Below are 13,604 nucleotides of genomic sequence, written 5' to 3' on the forward strand. Positions count from 1 at the left end.
ATGAATTACAGATATGAATTTAGAAGGAGAAACAAAATCACTTTATTGGAAAGAGGAGAGAAATAAGGAGGTAGGTGGCTACATTTTTGAAGTAAACCAGGGAGCCTGGACCTGGTGCTCAAGGATTTTCATTCTCAGGCTCTTTTATTATATGGCAAGAAATCAACTTTCTTCCTTGAGAGTCACTACAACTTGATGGGCTATTTTAGGCTCTGTGATGCCTGATTCTGACACTGTCCCATTGTACTGCCTAGGCTTTCATTTTTGGGGAAGGTTTCTTCGGTCTTTATTTCTGCCACAGTGATATCTGTGGGAATGGCAGCAGAGCCTCACATTCAGGACTGAGTTAGCAAAAAGGATACATGTGCAATTTAGTGTATTAATATGGTGAAAGAATAATTAAATATATATTCATGTATGTTTGCCCGAGTGTCCAGGTGTGAGTATCCGTTTTACAAACTAAATGAACTTTCTGTAGTGCAGCCTCCCTCCCCACTTTGTCTTCTGTACTTGACTGGAGAAGTAGAGGAACAAATCGGGGTCCTGGCACCAAGGAAGAAGGGCTGTTCATCAATTCTTCTTGCTTCTCAGAATTGCTCTTTCTAGCCAGAGTTTAAGTGTTTGGGGTCAGGGTTTGTCAGAAACCTGTGTAAGACCCTTACCTTTCCCTGACTGGCCCTCAACTTTCCCTGTGCCTTTTCTGTTACTTTCCAATTAAAGCCTTTTTACGTACAAATATTTGCGTCAGATTTTATTTCCATCATAACTGAAGCAAGGGCCCATGCTACTCAGTGACACTATTTTGTGTGCTGAAAGGTTTTGGCATTTAAATTTTTTTTTTATTTTAAAGTCAGTAGTAAAAGAAAAAAAAAACTAGCAATAGCAGCATACCATCATCACAAACATAAACAAAACAAAGCAAGAACATTAAAAGTGACACCAGGTTTCAACACAAAATGATAGGGATTAACAGTGGTTGTTATATTACATATTGTTATCTTCAGTTATGTTGCTCAGATTACCAGATGTAGGAATGGGAGATTGTTCAAACCATTAAAGGGAATAAAAAGTAATTATTAGATAAAACGTAAGAGATAATACAGAATTTCACTAGACAAGATGATAGGAGTTCACCAAGGGTTGTTCCATTGCATATTGTCTTCAAATCAGTTGCTCAGAGGATGAGATATAAGCATGCAAAATTGGTCAGAACATAAAAAGTTTTAAGCATTAACTGTTCCTTTCAATATACCATCAGACATCACCAGTACAGTTATTCCAGTTGTGTGTACATCTATCTATCTATATAACTATCTAATCTATATATATATATATATATATCTTTTGCCTTTTTTCTGTTTTCTTCTTTCTCTCATCCCAGCTGTTCCTTCCTTTGAGCAATTTCTTTCCCTTTCATATCATCTATTGTACGTTTTGAGTTTTACTTACTCTTTCAGATTCTTACACCAGGGAGACAATACGATGTTTACTCACGTGGGTCCAATTTATTAAACTTACGAGTATGGTCTCTAGTTGCATCCATTTACTTACAATGTGTTGGCATTTTAGTACACTTCCCTCCACTGGATGCATGCATGAACAAGTGCAACGGTGTGTTTGATGATGTCAAACTAATAGGAACCTTTTGCTTTGCCCAAGACAATGGGCATGGGGATACTAGTAGCTGAACCTTTGATTAACTAATTGTGCTAATGGGAATCTAAAGATGTTCCTCCTATGCCTGCCTGCAGGCACATGGGGTGGGAGGAATCTAGCTTGGTGCTATGGGCAGGAGACTCCACTCTACAAGGTCTTCAGGAGTCTCATCCCACTCCTGATGAACACTCTTGGACATGCTGCTATCACACCTGGAGATCAAACCTGCAAAAACCTAGGGATGCCATCTTGGCTGTCTGGGGCATCCCTGGGTATGGACCTATGCCCCCAATCACAGATCCATTCTTAACTTTAGAGGTAGTGGGCAACTCAGATAGCAACTTTTGCAGATGAAGAAACACGGGCTGAGAGAAAAGTCATGCAGAGCCAGGACTGAAAGGTTCGTACTCAGAACTCAGCTCCAGAGATATCTGTCACCCTCTTGCCAGAGATCTGTGATCAGATGAGGATGGATCTCCGACAGTGCTTGGAAAAGTTTGTTTTTGCAGGCTGCGTTCCAAGATGGGCTGAAGCTGAACAGCATCCGCATCTTTCTTTGCTTGGTGGGCTCAGCCCATACGCTTTCATATTGCTCTTCACTCAGCACCTGCTCACTCAGCAGCTTGTCTAATACAAAGTCCACCGAAGTCACTCGGGCCACCAGCTGCTCCCGATGCTGGTCCACGAAGTGCAGCAAGTCTCCGGCACTTGGAGGTAACACTGAGGCAGGAATGAGCAAAGAAAGGTTTCCACCATGGGCCTTGCTTCTGATCCCTTATTTCTCTAACTTTTCAATCACCTCGTCTGCATCTTGACTTCCTTCCCTCTCTGGAAAGGCATTTAACTGCCAGAAAGCACCAGCGCCTTACTCATGGCAGCGCGGATTCTGACTTTTTCTGAGTGGGGAGGAGGGGTCCATTATGGAGCTTGAGGCAGTGAATGGGGTGCTAGGGTTCTGTGGGCAGGGGCAAGGAGCATGAGGAAGATTCTGACACTGGGCACGCACTCCTCCAGCCTGACCTCTGGTGAGAGTGCCTCCTTTCTCTTCCCTTTCCTCCAAGACTAGACAGCATATCCTAGGAATGCCACTGTCAGCGATGGTCTCTGACAACTGTTACTGACCTCTGGCAGGTGGAGGAACTAGAGAGGGTGCAGGTCTCAGGTCCCCTGGGAGAAAAGAGAGATGAAGATACATCAGTGAGAGTGCTAGTTATGAGAATATCTGACATGCTTTGAAACTCCCATCTGCTTCTGATTTTCTTGGATCTGAGGGCAAGCAACAGATTCTGATTGACTCTGAAGTTAGGACTGCAAGCCACTTAGAATTTATCTAGACAAATCTCTTTCTTTTGTATATGCAAAAATTGAGAAACAGAGCTTATGTTCATAAACTAATAAGGAAGAGCTAGCCAGAAATATGCCATAATAATTTCTCACACTTCTGAGACTCATGTTTTTTTTCTGTCTTGTTCTGAACTGAATGATGGTGGAGAAGTAATGAGAGCTCTTGTGAAATGTCTGCAACTATTCCACATCTTATTCTGAGCAGAACTGACTTCCATGTTCTTGTTTGTTCTCCAATATTCACAGGCCAAATAGGCACAGTCTAGATTTGGAGGTCAGAATCAAGATCAAGGACCTATTAGCATGTGCGACTAATGAGTGAATTTTGAAAAGAAAAACTAAAATAAGCACAACAATGATTACAACACCAAATGAAAGGACTTAACAAATTATTTGCATAGGAGAAGAATGTTCACAACAGCTCATGTGAACAAGGACTGAGACTGTGAGCAGACTTTAAGTTCACCGTGACCTAATGATAGTATCTAGAGTGGGCACAAACACTTAGATGCTATTACTGCCACCCCTGGGTTCATGTACTGAGCAGTGTTCCTCATGCTTCATTTTACTGCACAGATTTGGAATGAATACTGACTCAGTCATAAATTGGAGCATCTGCCAGCAAAGGCAACTGGCCAGGAAATTTTAAAAGCACATATAAGGAGAAGTGAAAAAACTGGGGATATTTAATTTGCAACAGGGGAGACATAAGGGAAGGCATCATCTAAGTGTTCCAGTAACTGAAGGGTTTCCCATACGGAAAAGAGACTTTCATAGACTTCAACAGATTAAATTAAGAAGAATAGGACCTGTACGGTGGCTTCACACCCAGAAAATGAACATTATTGGTGTTCATTTTCCTATTAAGGATCATTGCATGAGGCATTTCCAGACATCATTTTATTTAACCTTTCCAGTAATTATCCACCCTAGTCATTATGATCCTAGTCTTTCAGATGAAGAACCCCAGTCCCAAACAAGATCAATAATTATCCTAGAGCACCCAGTGTGTTAGTGCTGGAGTAGGATTCAACCCCAGGTTTGATGCTGGCCTGGTTAGTTCATCTTCTGTGGTTTTTCCCAAACCAATGCTGATGAGAATCTATCTACCTTTTATGACATGGTAAAGTCTGTTTGTAGAATCTCAGAAATTGTTACTGTCTAACAGCTGACAAGGTTGGTTGACCCTAGAAGGACTTATCAGGGGATTTTGGTTTTGGGATGTTTTGGTGCTGGTCTAAGAAACTGTAATATTTTTTGACTCCTGAAAGTTAACTGTCTACCTTGAAAATAATAACTAGTGCAAGAGTGAGGATGTGATTTTGGCAACATTAACTTATGCATTAAGTAGAGAACCCTCTAGTACTTTTCCTTTCATTTCACACTCAAACCATCATGAGACCATGTACAATTGACCTTGTGCATGTCAAAATATGTTAACTAAAGGACAGTATTGAGATGCCAGGATGCAGGGAAGGGGAAATAGGGCTGAGTGTCTGACTAACTTGAGTTTAAATTCTGATCATACCAGCTGTTAAGTAAATTGAGAAAGCCATGTAAGTTGTGTAGGACATTTCTTTTCATTAATAAACTGCAACAATACATTAACACAGACACTGGCATGTATACTTGCATTCTCCATGTTCTGATATTTTTTGACTTGCCCTGGTATTACCTGGTCTCAACAAGGCCTCCCATACAACTGTCCCTTCTTCCTTGTGTCTCATTTCTAGCCGGATTCCTGACCCCAAAGAGCAAACATAGATCTCACAGAAGAGTTGCGTTTCTCTGGCGCTTCGATAGCAGAGCTCTAGTTCCTGAAGAGAAAAAGTGAGAAGCTATCATTTCTAATCACATGAAATCTTTCTGATGCACCCCCCAATATCTTCTTGGCCATGCTTAACTGTGGAGGATCACCTGGGCACCTCTCCTTGAAAGAGGAGAAGTTGTCTCCATTTTTGCTGAGCCTGACCCTATTTCCATGTATTGATATGTACAGAGCTGTCCAGGACTCTTTCCTTATCCCTTCAATTGGCTTTAAGCAATGCATATTGGTCTAGTCCAGGTGCTGATGGCAGTCTTTGAAGATGGCAGGTGTGTTTCCCCAGACACCACCCCCATTGTTCCCATGAGTGGACCAGGATGAGGCAGAATGTGTGAGCCAATGTTCCACAGTGTCAGCTAGGATTGAGCCTCAAGATAGAGGTTTTGACTTCCTGGGGCTTAAAAAATTACCATCAGAGCTGAAGCACAGACCCCAAAATATTAGGTACTATCTCAGTTGTGTTACATAAATTGCTCTTTCTGCATATCCTTCTCTCTGCATAAGGCAGAGGAGATTTCAGGCCTCCTACCTAGCCCAGCTCATGGCACCCATGAACTTTCCACCACTCTTACACTCACTCATCCTCAAGCCACTCCCTTCTTCACAAATAAATAAAATCCAGGTTTGGTCCTGGGTATAGGCCTTTGTTCTGGATGGCCATTGCTGTGGCTGACTTAGGACCCCTTGACTCCCCATAACTACAAATATGCCTTAATGTCTTCATTCTCACCATGGGCTGCACTAAAAGTTGTAGATTGGAGTTAACCCACTGGGTTTCCAATAACTTTTCATGGGATTACAAATATAAACTTCCTGGGCTGCGATGAGAACTGGGAATGGCTCTCTATACTAAACCTTGTTTGAGCACTGATCCTCTTCTGTAGTTGCATCAGTCTCCAACTTCACATCACAAATACAAACCCAGGAGACTAAGGGCACAGTGAATAGCTTTCAGAGGAGTCAGGGATCATCCTAAAAGCTATACTGTTTTTCCTAAATCAGCACTGTTTCTTTTTATTTTTATCTGTATCCTCTGTCTTTCAACAGCCTATCTTAGAGATCTCTTTTTTCTAGCCAAACATTTGTGGTTTCTAACCTTGTTATAGTTTATATCTGTGTGTCCCCCCAAAGCCTCACGTGGTCATGGGGCAGGCTTTTAAAATTTGATTGATTATGGGTATGAGAGCTACACCCACCCTGGGGTGGACAGTTTGCATATGTAAGGGAGAGGAAGAGGCTGATTGTGGCCATTCCTCCCTTTTAGTGCTTGTTGTTGTTGCTGTGTTCTGCCGCCATGAGCTGTAGCCCTCTGCCATGTGCCACTCTGCCTTGTAACCTGCCAAGTATAGACTAAAACCTCCACAGATTGTAAGCAAAATAAACCTTTCCTTCCTTAATTTTTGGCATCAGGTATTTTGTCCCAGCAATGAGAGAAAAGTAACCAAGACAGAATTTGGTACCAGGAGTGGGGTCATTGCTCTGACTATATCTGACCATGATGTTCAAGAGCCTTGGGAAATGGCTTGTGGGAAGTGTTTGGAAAGGTTCGGAGATATCGCCTGAAAGAGATGTGCTAGAACGCCTTTGGCTGTTCTGTTTGGGAGATTCTGGTAAGAGCTCAGAAGTCCAGAAAACTGATAGATATCCTGCCAGTAAAGGCTTAGTTTGGGAGGTTTCTCGAGGGGAAGAAGGACTCCATCGGTTGTTGGACTCCAGACAATGTGTGTTATGGCTTGGCAGAAAGTTTGTCTGCATTTTGCTCATGTCCAGAGACTTTGCCTAAGACTGAGATTAAGGGTGGCAGAGGACTGATTAATCTGGGAAAATAAATTTCAAGGCAGTCAAACGTTGGGGAAGTGGCATGGCTCTTGTTGGGTGCTTTTAGCCAGATTTATATTGAGAATCAAGAACAAAGAGCCCAGCAGGATGATTTAAAATGTTGTGAGTTTGGCCAGAAAGAAAGCTCCAGTAAAGCTGTGGACCTCAAAAGTGGAGCTGAGGAGATCTCCATTGCTGAGAAGGAACAAGAGAATGGAAAAGATGGCCTGAGGGCATGACAAGCAGCAAGTCTCCACCCTTTGCCGCCTCAAAACTGCAAAGGCAAAAGACCTTGCCTTGAGAAGAAAGCCACTGAGCACCATGTTCCAGAATGGTGGCAGCATAGAGGATCTGTTCCTCAGAATTGGATTCAGAGTGCCCAGCGATCCAAGCACTTGACCCCTGTGACCAAGAGAGAGGAAAGCTTAGCTACTGCTCCAGGTGGCAGCAGACCTTGACATCATCCACTTGGCCCTGGCTTTAGGTGCATGGAGAATACAAGAGTTCTGAAGTTGAAGAGGCTTCCACCCAGATTTCAGAAGGCCTGGGAGGCCAGACAGTGTGCACCTGAGGGGCAGTGTGTGAAGCTGTGAGTGTGAAGCAAAAGGTGCACTGGAGACCTCAGAAGTTTAGAAAAGTCAGGACCGTGGATCATCTAAGGAAAGCTGCAAGGAGGGAGCAGAGCGGGCCTAAGAGAGAAGCCATGGAAGCTGTAACCACCAGAAGTGCCATACGGGTGAACTCATGCAAGCCCTTTGGAGCTTACAATGTGCCACAGATTGCTTCAGATGCTGGTCATGTAACTGCAGGACATAATGTTAGCCCTGCTGGATTTTGGACTTGCTTTGGTCCCAATGCTCTGTGTCCCCCTGTTTGTACCTTTTGGAATGGTACTGCTTATTTTGTGCCATTGAATGTTGGAAGTGTTTAACTTTTCATTTGTACAGGGGCTCACAGCTAAGAGTTTGCCTTACATCTTGGAGGAGACTTGGGACTTGGACTTTTCAGCAGTGGTGCAACTGTTAGGACTTTGGCAACTCTTGCAGATGGACTAAATGCTGTTTGTATAAAGGGATGGGCATGAGTCTTTGGGGGACCAGGGGTGGAATGTTATGGTTTGTGTCTGTGTGTCCCCCCAAAGCCTCATGCGGTCATGGGGCAGGCTTTTAGAGTTTGATTGGTTATGGGTGTGAGAGCTACACCCGCCCTGGGGTGGATAGTTTGCATATGTAAGGGAGAAGAAGAGGCTGCTTGTAGCCATTCCTCCCTTTTAGTGCTTGTTGCTGTTGCTGTGTTCTGCCGCCATGAGCTGTAGCCCTCTGCCATGTGCCACTCTGCCTTGTAACCTGCCAGGTATAGACTAAAACCTCCACAAATTGTAAGCGAAATAAACCTTTCCTTCCTTAATTTTGGGCGTCAGGTATTTTGTCCCAGCAATGAGAGAAAAGTAACCAAGACAAACCTCGCTACACTTCTAATCAACAGAGAATTTATATCCATCTCTTTCCCAAGTAAAATCCATGACAGACTACTCTCCAAACATGCTCCTCCCATTTTCTTCAATTTCAGTGAGTAACACTAGTACCTATGGGGAGGTCAGATTTCAAATTTAGGTATCATGTTATCTCTTTTCTCTCCCCATATACAACCAGTTCATCAACTCCTGGTGTCTCTACCTCAAAATAAATTTCAAGACATGTTACACAGCCTATTAGTCCTTTTGGTTTTGACAATTATTTTCTTTCAGTTGTGAATCCATCAGTTTTTCTCCATCTCCATTGCTACGGATGTAGTCACACCACCATGAACTTTCATCTGTGGTACTGCAGTAGTCTTTGAATTTGTCTCTGTCTCCCTTCTTACCTGCTGATCATCCATTCATGTTCCACAGGTGGAAGTATCTTTAAGAAAGTTAGTCAGGTCTTGTATCACCACATTTAAGATTCCCCCAGAGCTGGCCATAGGCCTTGGAAAAAGTTCCAAACTCCATGTCATGGGCAACCGGACCATGGGCACTGGACAACTCTGATTTTGCTTTGACTGCACCAATAGGTCTCTGTCACACTGGCTTCCTGTCATCTGGTGATATCAAGTGTGTGATCACCTTGATACCTCTACACACAACCTTCTATCTTGCACATGCGAGAAGCAGTCTTGTAACTGAGTTCTAAACTCAAATGGTACCTTGTCAGATATCTTTTCTGATGACCGGGTCTAAAGAAGTCTGTGACACTGTCATGGTGCTCTGTTTATGTCACAGTACTTAGTGCTGGTGTGCTTCATCACTACTTCTACAATTATTTATATAAGTCTCATCTGCCAGGAAGTAAGATTCCCACAAGAAGGGATTTGTCTGTGAGGTCCACTGAACTACCTCTACTAAAAGTTATATCAAATATTGGATGAATATTTGTTGAATAACCCCTGTCTCCCTTTCTCCCAGCCTCAATAGCAATTGATGTGGTAGAAAAGCACAGAAGTATTTATTATTGGATTCATGTTTCCCAGTGGGAGGAATCAATATCACTTCCTGATGAGTACTGGACATACGGCCATCTCGAGACACTAAATAAGATCATGGGAATATTTCAGAGGTGAGCAGCATCTGTCTGTGACATCATAAGAAGTCACTTTGGTGATTCTTCATCAGCCTTTGGCATTATTATGGTTTGTGTCTGGAAGATCCCCAAAGCCCCATGCTTGTAGAGTTTATGATTGATCCATGGTTCAATGTGAGGAATATGGGTGTGAGTGTTACCCTTGGGCTGGGGCAGGTAGCTTGCATACAATATAAGTGTGAGAAAGAGGCTCTTCAAGTGGTCACTCCTCCCTTTTGTTCTTATTGCTTTTGCTATCTTCTGCCGCCATGAACTGTTGCCCTGTGCCATGTGGCACTCTGCCTTGGAGCCAGTCAAGTATGGACTGAAACCTCCACAAACTGTTAGATAAATAATCATTTGCTTCCTTAATTTGGGTGTTAGGTATTTTGTCCCTGCAGCAAGGGAAAAGTAATCAAGACAGAATTTGGTACTGGAGGAGTGGGGTCATTGCTGTGACTGTACCTGACCATGTGGTTCAAGAGCCTTTGGAAATAGGTTGTGGGAAGTGTTGGAAGAGTTCAGAGATGTTGCCAGAAAGAGTAGAGCTGGAACACCTTTGGCTGTTCTGTATAGGAGATTCTGGTCAGAGCTCAGAAGATTAGAAGTCTAATAGAAATCCTGTCAGTAAAGACCAGGTTTGGGAGGTTTCTGCTGCGAAGAAGGACTACATTGGTTGTTGGACTCAAGATGATGTGTGCTATGGCTTGGCAGAAAGTTTGTTTGCATTTTGCTTATGTCCAGAGACTTTGCCTGAGACTAAGATTAAGGGCAGTGGACTGATTAATCTGGCCGAAGAAATTTCAAGGCAGTCAAATGTTGAGGCAGTGGCATGCCTATTGCTGGGGGCTTTTTACCAGAATTATGTTGAGAATCAACAGCAAAGAGTCCAGCAGAATAATTTAAAATGTTGTGAGTTTGGCCAAAAAGGAAGCTCCAATAAAGCTGTGGATTGCAAAGATAGAATGAGGAAATCAAAATTGCTGGGAAGGAACAGGAGAATATAAAAGATGGCCTGAGGGTATCTCAAGAAACAGCAAATCTTTACCCTTTGCAGCCTTGAACCTGCAAAAGTGACAGATTTTTCTTTGAGAAGATTAAGCCAAAGAGTGCCATGTTCCAGAATGGAGTCAGTGGCCACACCGGGTACCAGAATGGTGGCAGCATAGAGAATTTGTTCCTCAGAATTGAATTCAGAGTGCCCAGCAATCCAGGGACTCGACTCCTATGGCCAAGAGAGAGGAAAGCTTGGGTACTGCTCCAGGTGGCAGCAGACCCTGGCGTCATTCATGTGGTGCTGATTTTAAGCTCATGCAGAATGCAAGAGTTCTGAGGTTAAGAAGGCTTCCACCTAGATTTCAGAAGGCCTGAGAGGCCAGGCAGTGTGCCCCCAAGAGAGCAGTGTGTGAAACTGTGAGTGTGAAGCAAAAGGTGCAGTTGAGACCCCAGAAGTTTGAAAAAGTCAGAAATGTGGATTTTCTGAGGCAATCTGCAAGGAGGAAGCAAAGTGAGCTGCAAGGAGGAAGCAAAGACAGAAGCCATGGGAGTTACAATCACCAGAAGTACCATAGAGGAGGAGCCACATAAGGGCTTTGGAGCTCACAATTTATCACAGATTGCTTCAGATGTTTCACATGGAACTATAGGACAGAATGTTAGCTCTGCTGGATTTTGGACTTGCTTTGATCCCAGTGCTTTATACCACCCAATGCTTTATATCATCCAATGCTTTATATCAGAATGGAGGCAGAGAGACAAATCCAAAGGCTATTTCCTTCCTTCCTTCCTTGCTTCCTTCCTTGCTTCCTTCCTTCCTTCCTTCTTGTTTTTTTGAGGTAAGCTTTCAGCAAGCAGTTCTTTCTGGGCTTGATCTCACTATGCAGCCCAGGCTGGTCTTGAACTCCTTGTGATCCTACTGCTTTAACCTCCTGAGTGCTGGGATTACATGGATGTCCCAGTGTCCTGCTTTGTGACATTACCCAATCTAGTGCAAATCTATTTCCTTAGACATTCCATGAAAATAAGGCTCAAATCCTACTGTGTTTTTTTTTTCCACCTCCCTTTTCCTTAGATGACCAAAGATTCCTCATTGTGTGGGATTTTTTTTTTTTTTTTACTTTAAAGGGAATTTTAAAAAATGAAGAATAGCAAAGAGAAAAGGGAAGAAGGAAGGAAAGGAAAAATCCATACAAATACAGAAGGAGGGCTGGGATAACTAAACTGCTGATGTCTAATGGTTTATTGAAAGGAACAGTTAATGCTTTAATTATTAATTTTTAAATTTTTTGACCAGTTTTGCATGATTATATCTGGTAACCACTGTGTGGAATTTGCTGTAATGTGTGTCATAAATCCAACAAGATTGACTATAGGTATGTTGTTAGCGTAATTTGATGCGAAGGTATTGACACCCATAGACCAAACACTTCCCAGCAAAACCCCACTATGCTCACATCGGTGTGATCCTCCCTCTCCCTAACTGCCTTTACTCCAACCTCTGAATCATTCCTGGTCACTCCTAAACCCTCTTGTTTTCTGTCACTCTCCAATTCATCTGGTCCCTAGCAACTACCTGGGTCCTGCCCCACAGTTTTTCCCAAACATGCCTTCTAACATGGAAACCCTGGAAACTGGACAGGCATGTTGCTGCTCACCTGGGGCATGATCTCCAGGGTCTCAGAACCAGACACAGTGTAGCGGGTTCCCATGTAAAGGGGGCTGAGTGGAGGCGGCTTGTGTATCCTCACAAACTGAAAGTCTCTTTCTTGGTCATCTATGGCCTAAGAGACATAAAGAACAGTGATTATGGCAGCCTTGCCCTTTGGAATGAGGTCTGAACAAGGTTGGATGATGTTTCAGTGTTTCATCACATCTGTATGGGTGGAGGGGGCTACCTCACCTCTACACCCCTCATGCCTCATGTTCTGCCACACCAGATTCCCCCAGACTTGGCCCCTGCTATGTTCTGGTTGGGAATAGTGTCACTACGAGAGAAGAAAAAATAATGGGGAAGCTACAGTTCGGGACATGCAGATTTCCCATGCTTTTAACCTTCTGGAAAAAGGCTACAAAAGATTTTCTAGTGATCACTGATACAGCAGTACATGCAGTTGGGAGAGATTTGGGTTGTCACAGGGCCACTCTATAGAGGACACAGGGCATGAGTTTTCACTAACACTGAGTTTTCTGTTTAAAGAGATCCATCCTTATTTCCAGTTGAGGACCTCTTGAGACAGATCCCTGGCTCTATTGTGTGAGTTCCTTTAGATTTTCTGGTCCTTAGTGTTACCTGCCGAATGGTGCAGTCATCAGGGATCAAGTAGAGGTGGAACTTGGTTTCCTCAGCATAGATGTTATGGTAGAGCAATGTGGTAGAGTTGATGGGGATGAAGTGCCTGGCAGCAGGGATTATTTTCAGGAGAATTCCCATTGGGGAGAAGGTGGGGTTTAGCAGGACTGTGTAATATGACTCCACTCTGGCTGGCTTCTCCAGGAGCATCCCCTCCTCTTTAAAGTGGGCCACTTGCACCTGAGATTTGTCCACATGTATTCCTGTGAAAGATCAGATTTGAGAGATGTGCATTTAGGGCCTTCATTGAGTCAGGCTTGGCTGGAACAGCAGGATCTCAGGGGTTAGGGTGAGAGACATTCCTGTGGGAAACCAGTGCAGTGATCTGAATGCTTCGGTCCTCCAAAATTTGTATGTTAAATTCTTCCCACCAGGTCATGGTATTATGCAGAAGAAATTTTGAAGAGGTAATAAGTCATGGATATAGAAACATTATGAATGGGATTATAGCACTTATAAAGTGACCCAAAAGACCTCCTTCTTCCCTGGGAGAGCACAGCTACAAGGTGCCATATGTGAGGAAAGGGGATACTTGCCAAACACTAAATTTAGTGTCGCCATGATCTTGAACTTTCCAGTCATAAGAATAGAGAAATAAATTTGCTGTTTATAGGCTACTCAGTGTGTAGTATTTTATAATAGCAGACCACATGGACTAAGACATTTAGCATAGGGAATGGGACACATACATCTTTGGTTGGGGCTCTTTCACTCTCTCTAGGGTAGGGGCACCACGGAAATCCTAACTCTTGAGCCAATCTCAGACCCAAGCCCAGCCCTGGTTGTAGAGGTGGAAAACATACTGAACCTATGGTTCGCTGTGCTGCTGGAGATTCTCTCACTCTGATTATGTGTTGAGTGATGCTAGCGTCTTTTCATTCTAAACAGGCAGAGGAAAGGGAGGAAGAACTAGCAGTGCAGTGACTAAAGGTAGCCTGTATTGTTTAAATGTTTGGCAGCACTCAGGTTCTTCATTTTGGATAGAACCCCATTGTGGGATCTTGGCAAGAGGCAC

The 13,604-nt window shown here is 43.4% G+C and overlaps 1 protein-coding gene across 1 annotated transcript in view; it reads right to left on the minus strand.

Moving 5' to 3' along the window:
* Nucleotides 1-1,476: 1,476 nt before the first annotated feature.
* Nucleotides 1,477-13,604, minus strand: part of LOC106146314 (NACHT, LRR and PYD domains-containing protein 1-like) — a 53,033-nt gene continuing 40,905 nt past the window's right edge. Inside the window, exons 12-16 of the mRNA XM_013522165.1 lie at nt 12,530-12,792; nt 11,895-12,020; nt 4,676-4,817; nt 2,779-2,823; nt 1,477-2,376 (exon numbers count right to left, since the gene is read on the minus strand). Of these exons, the coding sequence (XP_013377619.1) occupies nt 2,072-2,376; nt 2,779-2,823; nt 4,676-4,817; nt 11,895-12,020; nt 12,530-12,792 (881 nt within the window). The 3' untranslated portion in view covers nt 1,477-2,071. The remainder of the gene's footprint in view (nt 2,377-2,778; nt 2,824-4,675; nt 4,818-11,894; nt 12,021-12,529; nt 12,793-13,604) is intronic.

Source organism: Chinchilla lanigera, unplaced genomic scaffold (assembly GCF_000276665.1).
Source record: "Chinchilla lanigera isolate Chin_1 unplaced genomic scaffold, ChiLan1.0 scaffold00066, whole genome shotgun sequence".
Taxonomy (NCBI): Eukaryota; Metazoa; Chordata; class Mammalia; order Rodentia; family Chinchillidae; genus Chinchilla; species Chinchilla lanigera.